We start from the raw sequence: 15,495 nt of genomic DNA, 5'->3' as shown, positions 1-15,495 counted from the left end.
ACCCATGCTAAAGACCTTTTTGAATTACCTAACGTCCAAGTGACACTGAAATCTAGCTACGTCTTATGCAACATTGTTTATCATGTCCCTACTCAGGCTTCAGTTTTATAAGTTTCACAGCCTATGCCTACTTGTGAGTGGATTTACTCTTTATGTTTAAAGTTACTATAATTTCATTTTGTCCGCCTCTGTAGTGTAATGGTCAGCACGCTCGGCTACCGTTCTGAAGGTCCCGGGTTCGATTCCCAGGGGGGGGGGTCAAATAAATATAAGTGATTTTTTCACTCTAATATTTATTCAATATTACCCTGGACTGGTACCTGAAGCGGAAGGCTGATCACCTTTCCTTCGTGTGTTAACGATCAAGATAACACTGTGTTTATAATGCAGTGCCCTATGCACCATTGGGGTGCGGAAAAGGGTTTGAATGAAAAATAATTTCATGTAATTCATGAGTGAAAATTCTAGGCAAAAACACTCGCTATCTCGCTAGACTTTATACATTAGCTATGAGTTTATCCATTTCAATGATTCTAAGTTAGCAGTGAAGTTACTTAGGTGTATGATTTTAATTCTTGATTTTACTCAGGTAGTGAATTTACTTGTTTATTCTTATATCTATGTGCATACTTACATTTCTATCAAATACTTACATTGCGCCTAGGAAAGCAACACGCTTAACTTAATATTACACTTAACTTATGATTAAGTAGCGTCTGTGTGCGGGCGGCTGGAATGGGCGGGCTCGTCGGGGGGGGGGGGGGGGGGCAGGCCCAAGTGTGTTGGTGATATGATAATGTAGTGACAATGCTAAAGACCATTCATCTTCCCAATCATACTTGTTTCAGTCGCACAGTTCTTCGGATTTCTCCATTGGTAGCTCCTAACCCTGACATTACTAATTATAAACAGAATTCATATTTATGGCAAAGTTTTACTAATAGGCTTTAGTCACGATGTTGGATTATTGGCTAATAAATTAATATGAAAAAATCACCAGACTATCGGTAACATTCTTATTGAAATCTGTAGGGAACTAAGGGAGATATTAAAGTCTAATCATTAGATATTTTAATAAAGCGAAAAATGTGATGCATTCTGAAAACATGAACAACTGAAAATTGAAGATTTTTGATATATCGCTCACTCCTTTCAAGAACGTCATAAATCAAAAATCGTCAATTTTCAGTTGTACATGTCTTCGGAATGCCCAGAAAATGTACTATATCCCAGCAAAAGCGGCATAATTTTAACTTAATATTTACCCGCTACAGGGCAGAAAGTGTTGTTTTTGCATTTTGAAGAAAAGGTATTGTTTAATTGTTTTTTCAAATATACTAAATATTATTCAAATGGAGAAAAAACCTTCAGCTTTTACCTAAAAAGATCTGTTGCACAGTAAAAAGTTCAAAAAGTGGCTTCATATTTATTTTTCATGCATTGTATTATAATATTGAACATTAAAAACGCTCTCCTGAAAAATCAAGTATTTTGATTTATGACGTTCTTGAAAGGAGTGAGCGATATGACGTTGTTGAAAGGAGTGCGCGATGTGTGTGCAAGTGTATTTGTTTGTGAATTAATGTTTGTTATATACCATGTATCTATTTGTGAAGACCTATAATTAGTTTGTTTTAATTGTTTTGTTTACTGTCTTGTATTTGTAGTTTGTTTATTTTACTAAAATTATTTGATCTTTTTGTTTAGGACATTGTGAGTGAAGAGGACGTCGCGCACAGGAAGATGCTGAGGGAAAAGTTGAACTGCAAGCCCTTCAAGTGGTACCTGGAGAATGTGTATCCGGAAAAATTTGTCCCGGGAGAGAATGTTATCGGTCACGGGAGGTTAGTTTTCTTTTTTGGCACATTTATTCTACTACAGGTATTTGGAGAAGCTTGCCTACGTTTTCCAAACTTTTATTAATATATTTTTGATTATAGGTGTCTTAATTCGAGATGAAACATCTATCTTTTTTTTGTACAAAAGAAGAAGAATTTCTGAACATACCAGGGCTTATGACTTGGTAATTTAGCAGGCTTTAGTAATAACTTTATATTATTTATTGTAACTGCAGACAGTTGGTAGAATTCCATATTGAATTGTTGGGTAGTATATCTAAAATAAAACAAGGTTTGTTGGATTGAATTCTACATTTATTTATGTACCATATATAACTCACTCCTTTCAAGAACGTCGAAAATCAAAAAACTTGATTTTTCAGGAGAATGTTTTTAAAGTTTAAAAATATAACACAATGTATTAAAAATAAATATCAAGCCACTTATTGAAATTTTTACTGTGCAACAGATCTTTTGAGGTAAAACCTGAAGATATTTTGCTCCATTTGAAAAATATTCAGTTTTTTATTAAAAATTATTAAACAATAACTTTTCTTCAAAATGCAAAAACAACATTTTCTGCCCTGCAGCGGGTAAACATTAAGTTAAAAATATGCCGATTTTGCTGGGATGTAGTACATTTTCTGGGCATTCCGAAAACATGCACAACGGAAAATTGTCAATTTTTGATTTATGACGTTCTTGAAAGGAGTGAGCAATATGTTAATACGTGACGCGTTTGGTCTTTTTAGGACATCATCAAACACTGGCCAAAAACATTTACAAAATGTCCTTATATACTAATAATAATTGCTATTCTTACGTCTAAGAGTACATATAATGGTGGGTATTTCGGTGGGTAATATGGATTTCTATGAATGTTAAGATAAGCCTAAGTTTCTAAGAATGTTTGACAATGTCCTAAGAAGACGAAACGCTTCACGTATTAACATATACATAAATAAATGCAGAATTCAATCCAACAAACCTTGTTTTATTTTGGATATATTACCCAACAAATCACTTTATATACTTATATGGTGAGATGAGGTGATCTTTTGAGCAATAGATGACTCTAGTGAAATTCTAGTGATTCAAGCACTATGTTTTGAATTTAAACGATATATAAAGAAGTCCCAAGAATTTGAGTAGTGTGGTTGTCAATCATGGGTAGAATTGGCGAATGTTACACATGTCGCTCACTCCTTTCAAGAACGTCATAAATCAAAAAACTTGATTTTTCAGGAGAACGTTTTTAAAGTTTAAAATATAACACAATGTATTAAAAATAAATATCAAGCCACTAATTGAACTTTTTACTGTGCTACAGATCTTTTTAGGTAAAACCTGAAGGTTATAACTCCATTTGAAAAATATTTAGTTTTTTTAAAAATATAATAAAGCAATACATTTTCTTCAAAATGCAAAAACAACAGTTTCGGCCCTGTAGCGGGTAAATATTAATTAAATAATGTGCCTTTTTTGCTGGGATATAGTACATTTTCTGGGCATTCCGAAAACATGCACAACTGAAAGTTCACGATTTTTGATTTATGACGTTCTTGAAAGGAGTGAGCGATGTGTTAACCGGCCTATGACAGTCGTAATACCCGTAAATGCCCCGACTTCCATATTCTTCTTCATCCGTGTTGGGATGTCAAAAAATAATATCCTCTATATTAATTTTAACAACAGTTTTGTTTATTTTTTATCGCATCTAACAAAAATAGGAGGACTGCATTATGCTAATTTTCATAGGTGAGTACTACTACACTACTAATTAACCCATCCGCATATCACTTTTTTTTCAAAACATGTATATAAAGACACTAATTGAATGTATCCCCGCAAGTAAGAAAGTTGCCCCGCCCGGAGGGGAGGTGATATGGGTTGTCAAACAAGGGGGCGCTAATATTTTGCACCTGATAAAACGAGAACAAACATAGAAATAATCTTTAAATAAAAAAATAAAAAAACCCCTACCGCACCCCAATGGTGCATAGGGCACTGCTTCATATAAATGCAGTGTTATCTCGATCGTTTACACATGAAGGAAGGGTGATCAGCCCTCCGCTTCAGGTACCAGTCCAAGGTAATATTGAATAAATATTACAGTGAAAAAAAATCACTTATATTTATTTGACCTCCCTGGGAATCGAACCCGGGACCTCCAGAACGGTAGCCGAGCATGCTGACCATTACACTACGGAGGCGAACAAAAATAATCTTTAATGCAGAAAAAGGTCCCGCACACGCGCGGTCCAACAGCCGACCAATGACGCAGCCACGCCGCGCGCATGGCTGCGGCGTCAACGGCGTTCAAATTCAACCGAGTTATAATAATAAACTATCTCATAAAATTATAACTTTTGCTGTTTTACCAATAAATATGGTACATATAACTATTATGCACGTATTTAATCGTGTGTCTAGATCAGAAATGTGATAAATTAACATGGAAACTTGAAAAAATAGCTCAATAAAATATTACTCCTGGAATGTACAGTTTTGATTTCTCACTGATTTTAGTTGACATTTCAATCAAAAGGATAATTCTATCCTTACAGGGACAACTTTGGTCAAGTGTCGTCAATAAGTTTGTATTAAAATTATAAGAAATAATGCATTACAAAAAGCTTTCTTTACTGATTTGTAGATATCACACGAAAGTATCTTTATAATATGAACTACCACGGACGGGGGCGCGGCTTAAACGGCGGCTGATTTGCAAATGTAAAAACATACCTACCGCCAACGGTTGGCGGCTGATAGACTGATGGTTAAGAATGCTTTTGAGCATGTTCTCTATCTGTTTACATTTGCTTAAGATAAGCATACTTTTATTCACATACATCAATACTAGCACGCTCATAAGCAAACCTGTTCAGACGCGCTCGGAGCACTGTAGGTAGTCAACCATTGTCGATTTTTGAGCATGCTTTACAGCCAATCCAAAACATTACACAAAATCTAAAATTGTAGTATGTTTAAAAAATGTACAAATTTAAGCGTGACCTTGTACCTACAGCTTTGCAAAAATAAATATATATAAAATAACAATAAAATCTAAAATTGTAGCATGTATGGTATGTATAATTTTTTACAAATTTATGCTTGGCCTTAAAAGTGAAATACTTGAAAGTGGTCAGGTTAGGAGTCGTAACAATCGGCGGGTATGTATGAGGAGATGCATGAACGTGGAAGAGGCGAAGAATGTTTGCAAGGACAGAGTGGTGTGGCGCTCTTTTCTCTCTGCCTACCCCTGCGGGGAAGCGGCGTGATAGTTAGTTAGTTTTTTGCTTGGCCTTGTACAACTAAAAATTGCTGTTTGTATGTTTAAAAAATTGACAAATTTGCGCGTGACCTTGTACCTACATACAGCTAATCAAATATAAATCTAAAATGTGACAAAAATCTAAAAATGTATGTATGTATGTTTAAAAAAATTACAAATTTGCGCGTGGCCTTGTATATATATATATAATATAAAACCCTTACCGCACCCCAATGGTGCATAGGGCACTGCTTCATATAAACGCAGTGTTATCTCGATCGTTTACACATGAAGGAAAGGTGATCAGCCCTCCACTTCAGGTACCAGTCCAGGGTAATATTGAATAAATATTACAGTGAAAAAATCACTCATATTTATTCATACCCCCCCTGGGAATTGAACCCGGGTCCTCCAGAACGGTAGCCGAGCGTGCTGACCATTACACTACGGATCACCTTTCCTTCATGTGTAAACGATCAAGATAATACTGCGTTTATATGACGCAGTGCCCTATGCACCATTGGGGTGCGGATAAGGGTTTTATTTTATATATAAAATCACTAATATTTATTTTCACCCCCCCTGGGAATCGAATCCGGGACCTCCAGCACGGTAGCTAAACACGCTGACCATAACACCACAGAGGCGGAAAATAAATTTAAAAAAAAAAAACAAAAAAATTACACCATGCTTAAAATTTTTATACAACATGAATTTAATAAAAATTACACCATGATTTCATGAATTGAAATATTCCAGGATAATGAACCCTTCCAAGCACCTCTGTCTGGACACGATGGGCGCCAGCAGCGACGAGACCTTCCCCGCGCTGGGCGTGTACGTCTGCCACGACCAGCTGTACGCCTCGCAGCACCTCAGTCTGACGGTGCACGGCCAGCTGCGCACGGAGGAGAAGTGCGCCCTCATCCAGTACAAGAGGTAACGACCAATAACAGTTAGTAACGACTAGTAACGGTTAGTACGCGTTACTTATGGTTAGTACGCGTTACTAACCGTTAGTACGCGTTACTAACCGTTACTAATTGTAAGTACGCGTTGTTAACGGTTAGTACGCGTTACTAATGGTTAGTACACGTTACTAACCATTACTAATTGTTACTAACTGTTGTAATGGTTAGTACATATTACTAACGGTTAGAAAGCTTTTGTTACGGTTAGTAAGTTACCAACTAAGCCAGGAATATTAGTGGTGTTAGTAACAGTTATTAATCGTTAGTAACGGTCAGTAAGCATTAGTAACGGTCAGTAAGCGTTAGTATCGGTTAGTAATAATTAGTATCGGTTAGAAAACGTAAGTAACCTTAAGTAAACATTGGTTACTGTTAGTAAGTGTTGGTAACGGTTAGTAAGCATTAGTAACGGTAAGTAAGCGTTAGTAACGGTTAGTAATCATTAGTATCGGTTAGTAAACGTAAGTAACCATAAGTAAACATTAGTTACAGTTAGTACTTACTTGCTTACTGTTAGTACTTACACTTGTTAGTAACGGTTAGTAAGCATTAGTAATGGTAAGTAAGCGTTAGTAACGGTTAGTAATCATTAGTATCGGTTAGTAAACGTAAGTAACCATAAGTAAACATTAGTTACTGTTAGTACTTACTTGCTTACTGTTAGTACTTACACTTGTTAGTAACGGTTAGTAAGCATTAGTAACGGTAAGTAAGCGTTAGTAACGGTTAGTAATCATTAGTATCGGTTAGTAAACGTAAGTAACCATAAGTAAACATTAGTTACTGTTAGTACTTACTTGCTTACTGTTAGTACTTACACTTGTTAGTAACGGTTAGTAAGCATTAGTAACGGTAAGTAAGCGTTAGTAACGGTTAGTAATCATTAGTATCGGTTAGTAAAAGTAAGTAACCATAAGTAAACATTAGTTACTGTTAGTACTTACTTGCTTACTGTTAGTACTTACACTTGTTAGTAACGGTTAGTAAGCATTAGTAACGGTAAGTAAGCGTTAGTAACGGTTAGTAATCATTAGTATCGGTTAGTAAACGTAAGTAACCATAAGTAAACATTAGTTACTGTTAGTACTTACTTGCTTACTGTTAGTACTTACACTTGTTAGTAATGGTTAGTAAGCATTAGTAACGGTAAGTAAACGTTAGTAACGGTTAGTAATCATTAGTATCGGTTAGTAAACGTAAGTAACCATAAGTAAACATTAGTTACTGTTAGTACTTACTTGCTTAATGTTAGTACTTACACTTGTTAGTAACGGTTAGTAAGCATTAGTAACGGTAAGTAAGCGTTAGTAACGATTAGTGTTACTTATAGACGTCTAGTAGCAATTAGTCAGTTACTTACAATTGGAATGAAAATTATAAAAAAAAAAATTAAAAATATAAATATTTGTATTTTTATTATTTATACAAATATTTAAATTTCATACTATTTCTGTGAGCCTGAGCGGCTCAGTATTAGAAATAGGTATCAAATTGTGGTAGAGTGGGTTCCAACCAAGAAACTCTAACTTATGAGTCCGCGACACTAACCACGGGACCACAACCCGACTTAACTTTTTAATGTTTTAAATTAAAAAGATTATAAATTTGCATATTATCTTTTAGAGACGAAGATTCTGAACATGGAGTGGTAATGGATGACTGTCATCGGAAGCACAAAGACCAGGTGAGGAAATGAATTATCTAATAATGGTATAGCATAGTGGTAAGCAAGTTTGGCTGCCATTCGCCAGGTTTCAGGTTCAATTTTGGGAAGAAGAAACTCTTACTAGTGCATGTGATTGATGAATGCAATTATCAACAATCAAGTTAGCACTGCATTAATCCCGTGTGATGCCTTTAGATGGGGGTAAGGTGTCCGCCTCCATAGTGCAGTGGTTACCGTGTTTGGCTACCACGGAGGTCCTGGGTTCGATTCCCAGAGAGGTCAAAATATATAATTATTTTTTCACTTAATATTTATTCAATATTACCCTGGACTGGTAGCTGAAGCGGCAGGCTGATTGCCTTTCCTTCATGTGTTATGATCGCGATAACACTGCGTTTATATGATGCAGTGCCCTATGCACCATCGGGCGCGGATGAGGGTTTGAAGAAGAAGTAGACTAACTCTGGACTGTCCTACTCTTGGCGCTGTTGCCTCTCTTTAGTAAAATATTGATTTTTTTAGTGTATAAAGTGTAAAATTACTAAAAAACTAATTCATAAAAACATATTTTAGGTGGTTGTTCATTTTATCGATAATGCTTATCTCAGCCTTGCTCTGTTGGTCGGATATTCATAGTCTATCATTTCTCCTCCAGGCCTGGAAGCTGTTGAAGACCAACCAAATCCTCCACGTGGAGAGCAACCTGTGCTTGGACACCAAGGGTCTGCAAAGCGGAGACCAGCTGACGGCGTCGGAGTGCCAGCCCAAGGTCAAGACCCAGCTCTGGAGGCTGGAGTTCAACCAGCGGAACAACCAAGGCGCCCTGGAAACCAATTTGGAAGGTGAATCCTTTTATTTTTCAACTTGGTTTTTACCCACTTTATGCTTGTTCTTTTCATATTATTTTTTGACATCTCATCAAAGATGAAGAAGAATATGGAAGTCTGGGCATTTACGGGGCTGACGACCGTCATAGGCTGGTTTAAGTGATCACTTTACACACGTGTAACATTCACCAATTCTACCCATTATTGACAACCACACTACTCAAATTCTTGGAAGATCTGTATACATATATGAACCAATTTAGAAACCTTGTTCTTGAATCACTAGAACTTCACTAGAGACTTCTATTGGTGAGATGTAAAGAAGCTTTTTACTAAGCAGAAACTCTTATATTAGTATGTGAGGTCCGAATCCTGGATTATAATCACACACATGGGAAACGCCAGAAAATACCATTTTCATTTTTATTATTTAAGCTTATAATTTGACCAGACAATTTATTTACAACATTTTGAGTGTGTCCAAATACTTGTTCACAAAATCTGGATTATCTCCAATTACAGGAGTTATTTTCATATTATTCTTGTTCTTTTCACAAAAAAAGTATGTATGCTTAGCTGCAACACGGCTGTCCAAACTCAAAAAACAGTAAGGGACATTTTTTGTAGTAGGTTTTTTTTTGCATTTTGGACTAAGTAGAATCTACTTAGTCCAAAAATGCAAAAAAAACGTACTACAAAAAAAATGTCCCTTACTGTGTTTTAAATTTGGACAGCCGAACAGTTTAGAGACTAGAAGGAATGTGTATTTGATTACGCATTTTTATCCATTGTTGCGCGGTATGAGCGATAATCCTGAAATTATCTGGAGCATTGGTCTGTATGTTCCCGATAGTTACCTAAGACAGCGTCGGCATAGATTTTTTCCCATTCCTATATACAGGACCTATAATGGTCAGCGTGTTTAGCTGCCGTGCTGGAGGTCCCGGGTTCGATTCCCAGGGGGGTGAAAATAAATATTAGTGATTTTGCACTGTAATATTTATTTAATATTACCCTGGACTGGTTCCTGAAGCGCAAGAGTGATCATTTTGCCTTCATGTGAGTAATGATCAAGATAACACTGCTTCAATTTTATGCAGTGCCGTATGCAACATTGGGTGCGGATAAGGGTTATAAGAAAGTAAATAATATACTGAACCAACCTGCCGATGGTTATGCCTGTAGGAAGAGCTACCGCTATGTTGAACAATATCACACTGGATATTGATCTGTTCCATGTGTCTCAAGGAGTATTCCGAATGGGATTCTTCTACATCTTTAACCCTTTCAATGCCGGAAGGTATTATTATGGCCTTTCCCAGCAGGCCTTGATTTTTTTTTTTTAAATGTGAAAGCTTTTAGAAAGATGACTGTAACTTTGATAATATCTGTAAATTAAGTAATATTTTAGTATTTCTTAATCTTCCAATAGATGTGTCCATATATTCTAATTAAAAAATATATATTGCAATGAGATTTGATATTGGCATGCGACAACCTCAAAGAAGAGCGCTCATTTTGTATGGCCGGCCTGGCAAGCACGGAATTGGAGAACGCGTTAACGCCTTTGTGGCAGCAAAACGGCTAACAAGAGTCTTCATAGTCATTTTTACCAAGTTAATATATTATACTTACAAGTTTAAAATCCTTTGGGATATTTTCAGGGCAATATTAAGCTAGTAAGATATCAAATAGTCAACGATCACGTTTTTGTAAAAAATGCACTTGGTCACTTTCTCCTGTATGACTAATAAATAATAATAAAACCCTTATCCGCACCCCAATGGTGCATAGGGCACTGCGTCATATAAACGCAGAGTTATCTTGATCGTTTACACATGAAGGTGATCAGCCCTCCGCTTCAGGTACCAGTCCAGGGTAATATTGAATAAATATTATAGTGAATAAATCACTTGTATTTATTTGACCCCCCCTGGGAATCGAACCCGGGACCTCCAGAACGGTGGCTGAGCGTGCTGACCATTACACTACGGAGGCGGACGACTATGACCTGTATGACTATGATGTATTAATCATTGAATAAATTTAATTCAATTGAATAATTTAATCGTATGCTGAGCCACAAAAAGGTGTCCCAACAAGGCAGGTTTCTGGGACCTTTACCAACAATGAATTGGCGTTTCAGACATTAATCCGGACACGTTTGGGCTGCACTCGGACGAGAACGGCCCCGCGCCAGCCAACGCCAGCTCGCGCAAGAAGCCCCGCCGGCGGAAGGTGTTCAGCTCCAGCCGGAGCGCCGGGGACACTTCCGGGGACATCCTCGCCAAGCCGCAGTCCTTCCCGGGCAAGTTCCACGTGCCCGCGCGCCAGAGCGGCGCCGACAGCAACAGGCTGAGATAGCAGAGGTAGCACTTGATGACTCACTAACTAATAATAGAAACTTTCCGCACCCCAATGGTGCATAGGGCACTGCATCATATAAACGCAGTGCTATCTTGATCCGTTGACATGTGAAGGAAAGGTGATCAGCATCTAGGCTTCCTGACAGATCTGCTCTTGCAAAGGAATTTTTTTTTTTAACTAAGTTGTGAAATTTATTGAAAATTTGAATAAAATATAATTAAACCCTTATCCGCACCCCAATGGTGCATAGGGCACTGGGTCATATAAACGCAGTGTTATCTTGATCGTTTGCACATGAAGGTGATCAGCCCTCCGCTTCAAGTACCAGTCCAGGGTAATATTGAATAAATATTACAGTGAAAAAATCACTCATATTTATTCTTACCCCCCCTGGGAATCGAACCCGGGTCCTCCAGAACGGTAGCCGAGCGTGCTGACCATTACACTACGGAGGCGGACAAAATTTGAAACAACATAAAATTTGAAACAATATAAAATTTTATCCTGATTTTACTGTGAATTTACATTAAAATGCTTTCAATATCCCTGTCACTGCCAATCTAAATAAATACAAGTATGGAAATCCGTCACCAAATTTTCTAGAAGTACCCCGGTGCAGGCAGTGAAAGGGATTAGTATTTAGTTCAATTAGTCAGCTAGATCCGATTCCGACCCGACGTTGGCCGGTACACAGACGCCCACAACCTTGGTATTTTCACTATAATTTTCTTATCATTTATCGTTCACTTTGGTATTTTATAGATGATAGAATTGTTATTCCCAAAACCGGTAGTCATGAAGTATGGTTTTTAAGTCCGCCTCTGTAGTTTAATGGTCAGCACGCTCGGCTACCGTACTGCACGTCCCGGGCTCGATTCCCAGGAGGGGGAGTTGAGTTAGTTGTATGTGAGTTTTTCACTCTAATATTTATTTAATATTACCCTGGACTGGTACCTGAAGCGGAGGGCTGATAACCTTTGCTTAATTTATTAACGATTAAGATAACACTGCGTTTATATGACGCAGTGCCCTATGCACCATTGGGGTGCGGATAAGGGTTTGAATGAGTAGTTTTTAAGTGGTATTACTTAAAGTGAACAATGAATGATAAAAAAGTTATATTACCACACCACAAAGTTAAAAATGCTTTTTAAATACAAAACATATGATATTATTTCGAGAAATAAAAAGACTTTGTGTTTTGATCCACTCACATTTTTATTAACCAACTAGTTTCGGTAACAACCTGTTGCCCTCTTCAGGGTTTAATTTATGACTGAACAGAGTTTAATTTATGACTGAACTAAAAACACAAAGTCTTTTTATTTCTCGAAATAATATATCGATATGATGCACAAAGTTAATGCTTTCAATATTCAAAACACAAAATATATTAACTTTATATTTCTTTCAGGAATTATTAATTCTAGACCAACGTACACGATTCTAAAATAAGAAATACATACTAACCAGACGGCAAATAGCTTGTGTATGACTCATCATTAGGAAAAAATAATCACTAAAGATATTTTTCATAAAAGTAATATATTAACACACTAAGGACGTGTGTTTTTTACGCCTGCAGAGCACTGACTATAGGATTCAATAATTATGTACCGTAGAACGGCTAGTTGAACTTTGATGTGTTACTTGAGCCCAGTACAAAAAAGAGATTTAAATCTGTGTTTGGTAGACCATTATCCGCACCCGAATGGTGCATAGGGCACTGCATCATATAGATGCAGTGTTATCTTGATCGTTAACACACGAAAGAAAGGTGATCAGCCCTCCGCTTTATGTACCAGTAGAGTGAAAAAATCACTTGTACACTTTGAATTCGTTATTGTAGACAGCAATGAACGTATGGTGACAATAAGTGTCACCCGTCAGGGAAACAATGAATCATGTCAATATGTTCATTATTGTAGACCAAATACAGTTCTAAATAAAAAATTTTGTACTGGGCTCAAGTAACACATCAAAGTTCAATGGTACATTTCGTAGTCATACAGGAGAAAGTGACCAAGTGCATTTTTTAAACAAAAACGTAATCATTGACTATTTGATATCTTCCTAGCTTAATATTGCCCTGAAAAAATCGGAAAGGATTTTAAACTTGGAAGTATAATATATTGACTAGTTAAAAATGACTAACTGCATTGATGTTTATTTTGTTGCCAAGCAAAAGTGACTTAAATGGCCCTCCTGAACATTTTACGTTTTGTTAGTTGGTCACTTTCTCCTATACGACTACGATATGTACATTATTATATTATGTACCTATGTAATTATATAGTTAAGGCATTAACAAAGAGATTGATACATAATATTCATATGAAAACATTAAATAATTCCTTTTTTTCTACCTTTGAAATGAGGCCGGCGCAAAAGGTAAAAATACCCTTCCCGCCCTTAAGCATCTATCCACCCAAGAGGTAGAAATACCTTCCCCGTCCTTAGTGTGTTAAAAAAACATATGTTTTTTTCATAGAAAAAATATTTATTATTGATTATATACCCGATGACTCGTTGCAAAGCTATTAGCGCCAAATTCACGTGTGTATTTCTTTAAATAATTCAATTTCAAACCGTCCATTCTGCGCTGGATCGACGAGGCGCTACCCTGATTGCAAAAGAGGGCGATCAATTCCAGGAGTGTGAAGAATTCCATTAAAATAATACCATGAAATTATGTTGACCTAGCTGGCAGCTACCAATACCAATAAATTGCTACTGCTTATTTTCGATGACGTTGCAATACAAGCTATCTTAAAAAACAGCCAATTTATGTGTTATTTTTTTTAAATGTTATGATAATTTTGTCATAACTTGAGAGTTCACAAGTCAATCAAAGTATGTAATTTTTTCATGAATAATAAATATATATATATATATATATATATATATATATATATATATATATATATATATATATATATATATCTTCTCTTCTTCTAACCCTTATCCGCATCCAATTGTGCATAGGGAACTGCATTGTATTGACACAGTGTTATCTTGATTGTTACTTACATGAAGGCAAGGTGATCGTATATATATACGCGATATATATATATATATATATATATATATATATATATATATATATATATGTAATAAAATAACTAGGTACCTACCTATACATTTTATTAAGTACTTTCAAATAGTACCTACATAAAACAGTTCTTCCACTAGATGTCGCATGCGTCGCACAGAATTAAACAAAAGACTTCCGATAATATAGTTAACTGTCAGAATCAGATAGATAGATAGATAGATATAAAAATTATTATAAAGATAAATTAAGAATAAACTTTAATTATAAACTTTAATTACAAAGCAACACATTGTTTATTTTATTATTATACACCCACTTTACATATTATTTACACTTAATTTTCAAAAGAAAAATATTACCACGTTATAAAACGACAATTTTGTTAATTGGAAATGGATTATGAAACATTAGATGTATTAAAACAATTACTACAATATGTTCGGAGTGAGAGAGAAAAATTAGAAGATGATCAAAGAAAACGATTAGAAGATAATCAAAGAAGACGTGGAAATTTAAGAACTAGTGATAAAATTAAAAATAAAAATCATGTGAAAAAAATTTCTACAAAATATAAAATAAAATATACTCCAGAAAAGAAGAATTTCGAAGCAGATTGTGTGAGCAGGAATCCAGTATTAGAATCGAAGGAAAATGCAAATGAACAATTAAAAGTTGTAAATTTGGTTAAATTAGAAGATATTTTAAAAGATCAGAATAAAAATGAAGACATACAAATAACACAGAAACAGTGCTTGAAGAATGAAAATAAAAATAAAGTAGAAAAAAATACTACAAAATATAAAATAAAATATACTGCAGAAAAGAAGAATTTAGAAACAGATTGTCTAAAAAGGAATCCAGTATTAGAATCGAAGGAAAATGCAGATGAACAATTAAAAGTTGTTAATTTGGTTAAATTAGAAGATATTTTCAAAGATCAGAATAAAAATGAAGACATACAAATAACACAGAAACAGTGCTTGAAGAATGAAAATAATAATAAAGTAGAAAAAACTTCTACGAAAGATGAAATAAAATATACTCCAGGAAAGAAGAATTTAGAAGTAGATTGTCTAAGCCGGAATCCAGTTTTAGAATCGAATAAAAATGCAGATGAACAATTAAAAGTTGTACATTTGGTTATATTAGAAGATACTTTAAGAGATCTGAATAAAAATGAAGGAATTCAAAAGAAAAAAACAAATGGATTGAGAAAAACTGTGTCTACTTTAAAAGGGTCAAGAAAAAAAAATACAAAAAAAAAGAAAGAAAAAAAAAGAACGGAAAAAAAGAAAAAAAGAGAAAGAAAGAAAAAAAAAAAGAAAAAAGAGAACGGAAAAAAAGAAAAAAAAAAGAAAGAAAAAAAAAGAAGGAAAAAAGAAAGAGAGAAAAAAAAAAAAACTTTATCATATCACTAAACTTTTACCAGTACCTTCAATACAAGAAGATGATCCGGAGGACGAGTGAAAATTTTACTATGAATTTTCATCCCCAAGG

At 35.3% G+C, this 15,495-nt stretch overlaps 1 protein-coding gene across 1 annotated transcript in view; it reads left to right on the top strand.

Annotated features, from left to right (window-relative positions):
• LOC148310047 (polypeptide N-acetylgalactosaminyltransferase 1-like) overlaps positions 1 to 12,651 on the top strand; it is a 34,579-nt gene extending 21,928 nt beyond the window's left edge. The window contains exons 8-13 of the mRNA XM_088259072.1: positions 1,708 to 1,844; positions 5,872 to 6,051; positions 7,707 to 7,767; positions 8,405 to 8,591; positions 10,723 to 10,945; positions 12,358 to 12,651. Of these exons, the coding sequence (XP_088115198.1) occupies positions 1,708 to 1,844; positions 5,872 to 6,051; positions 7,707 to 7,767; positions 8,405 to 8,591; positions 10,723 to 10,940 (783 nt within the window). The 3' untranslated portion in view covers positions 10,941 to 10,945; positions 12,358 to 12,651. The remainder of the gene's footprint in view (positions 1 to 1,707; positions 1,845 to 5,871; positions 6,052 to 7,706; positions 7,768 to 8,404; positions 8,592 to 10,722; positions 10,946 to 12,357) is intronic.
• Positions 12,652 to 15,495: the final 2,844 nt, after the last annotated feature.

This window comes from Brachycentrus maculatus, unplaced genomic scaffold (assembly GCF_059751285.1).
Source record: "Brachycentrus maculatus isolate JH-2025_06_01 unplaced genomic scaffold, ASM5975128v1 h1tg000109l, whole genome shotgun sequence".
NCBI lineage: Eukaryota > Metazoa > Arthropoda > Insecta > Trichoptera > Brachycentridae > Brachycentrus > Brachycentrus maculatus.
This window is presented reverse-complemented; position numbering and strand designations above follow the sequence as displayed.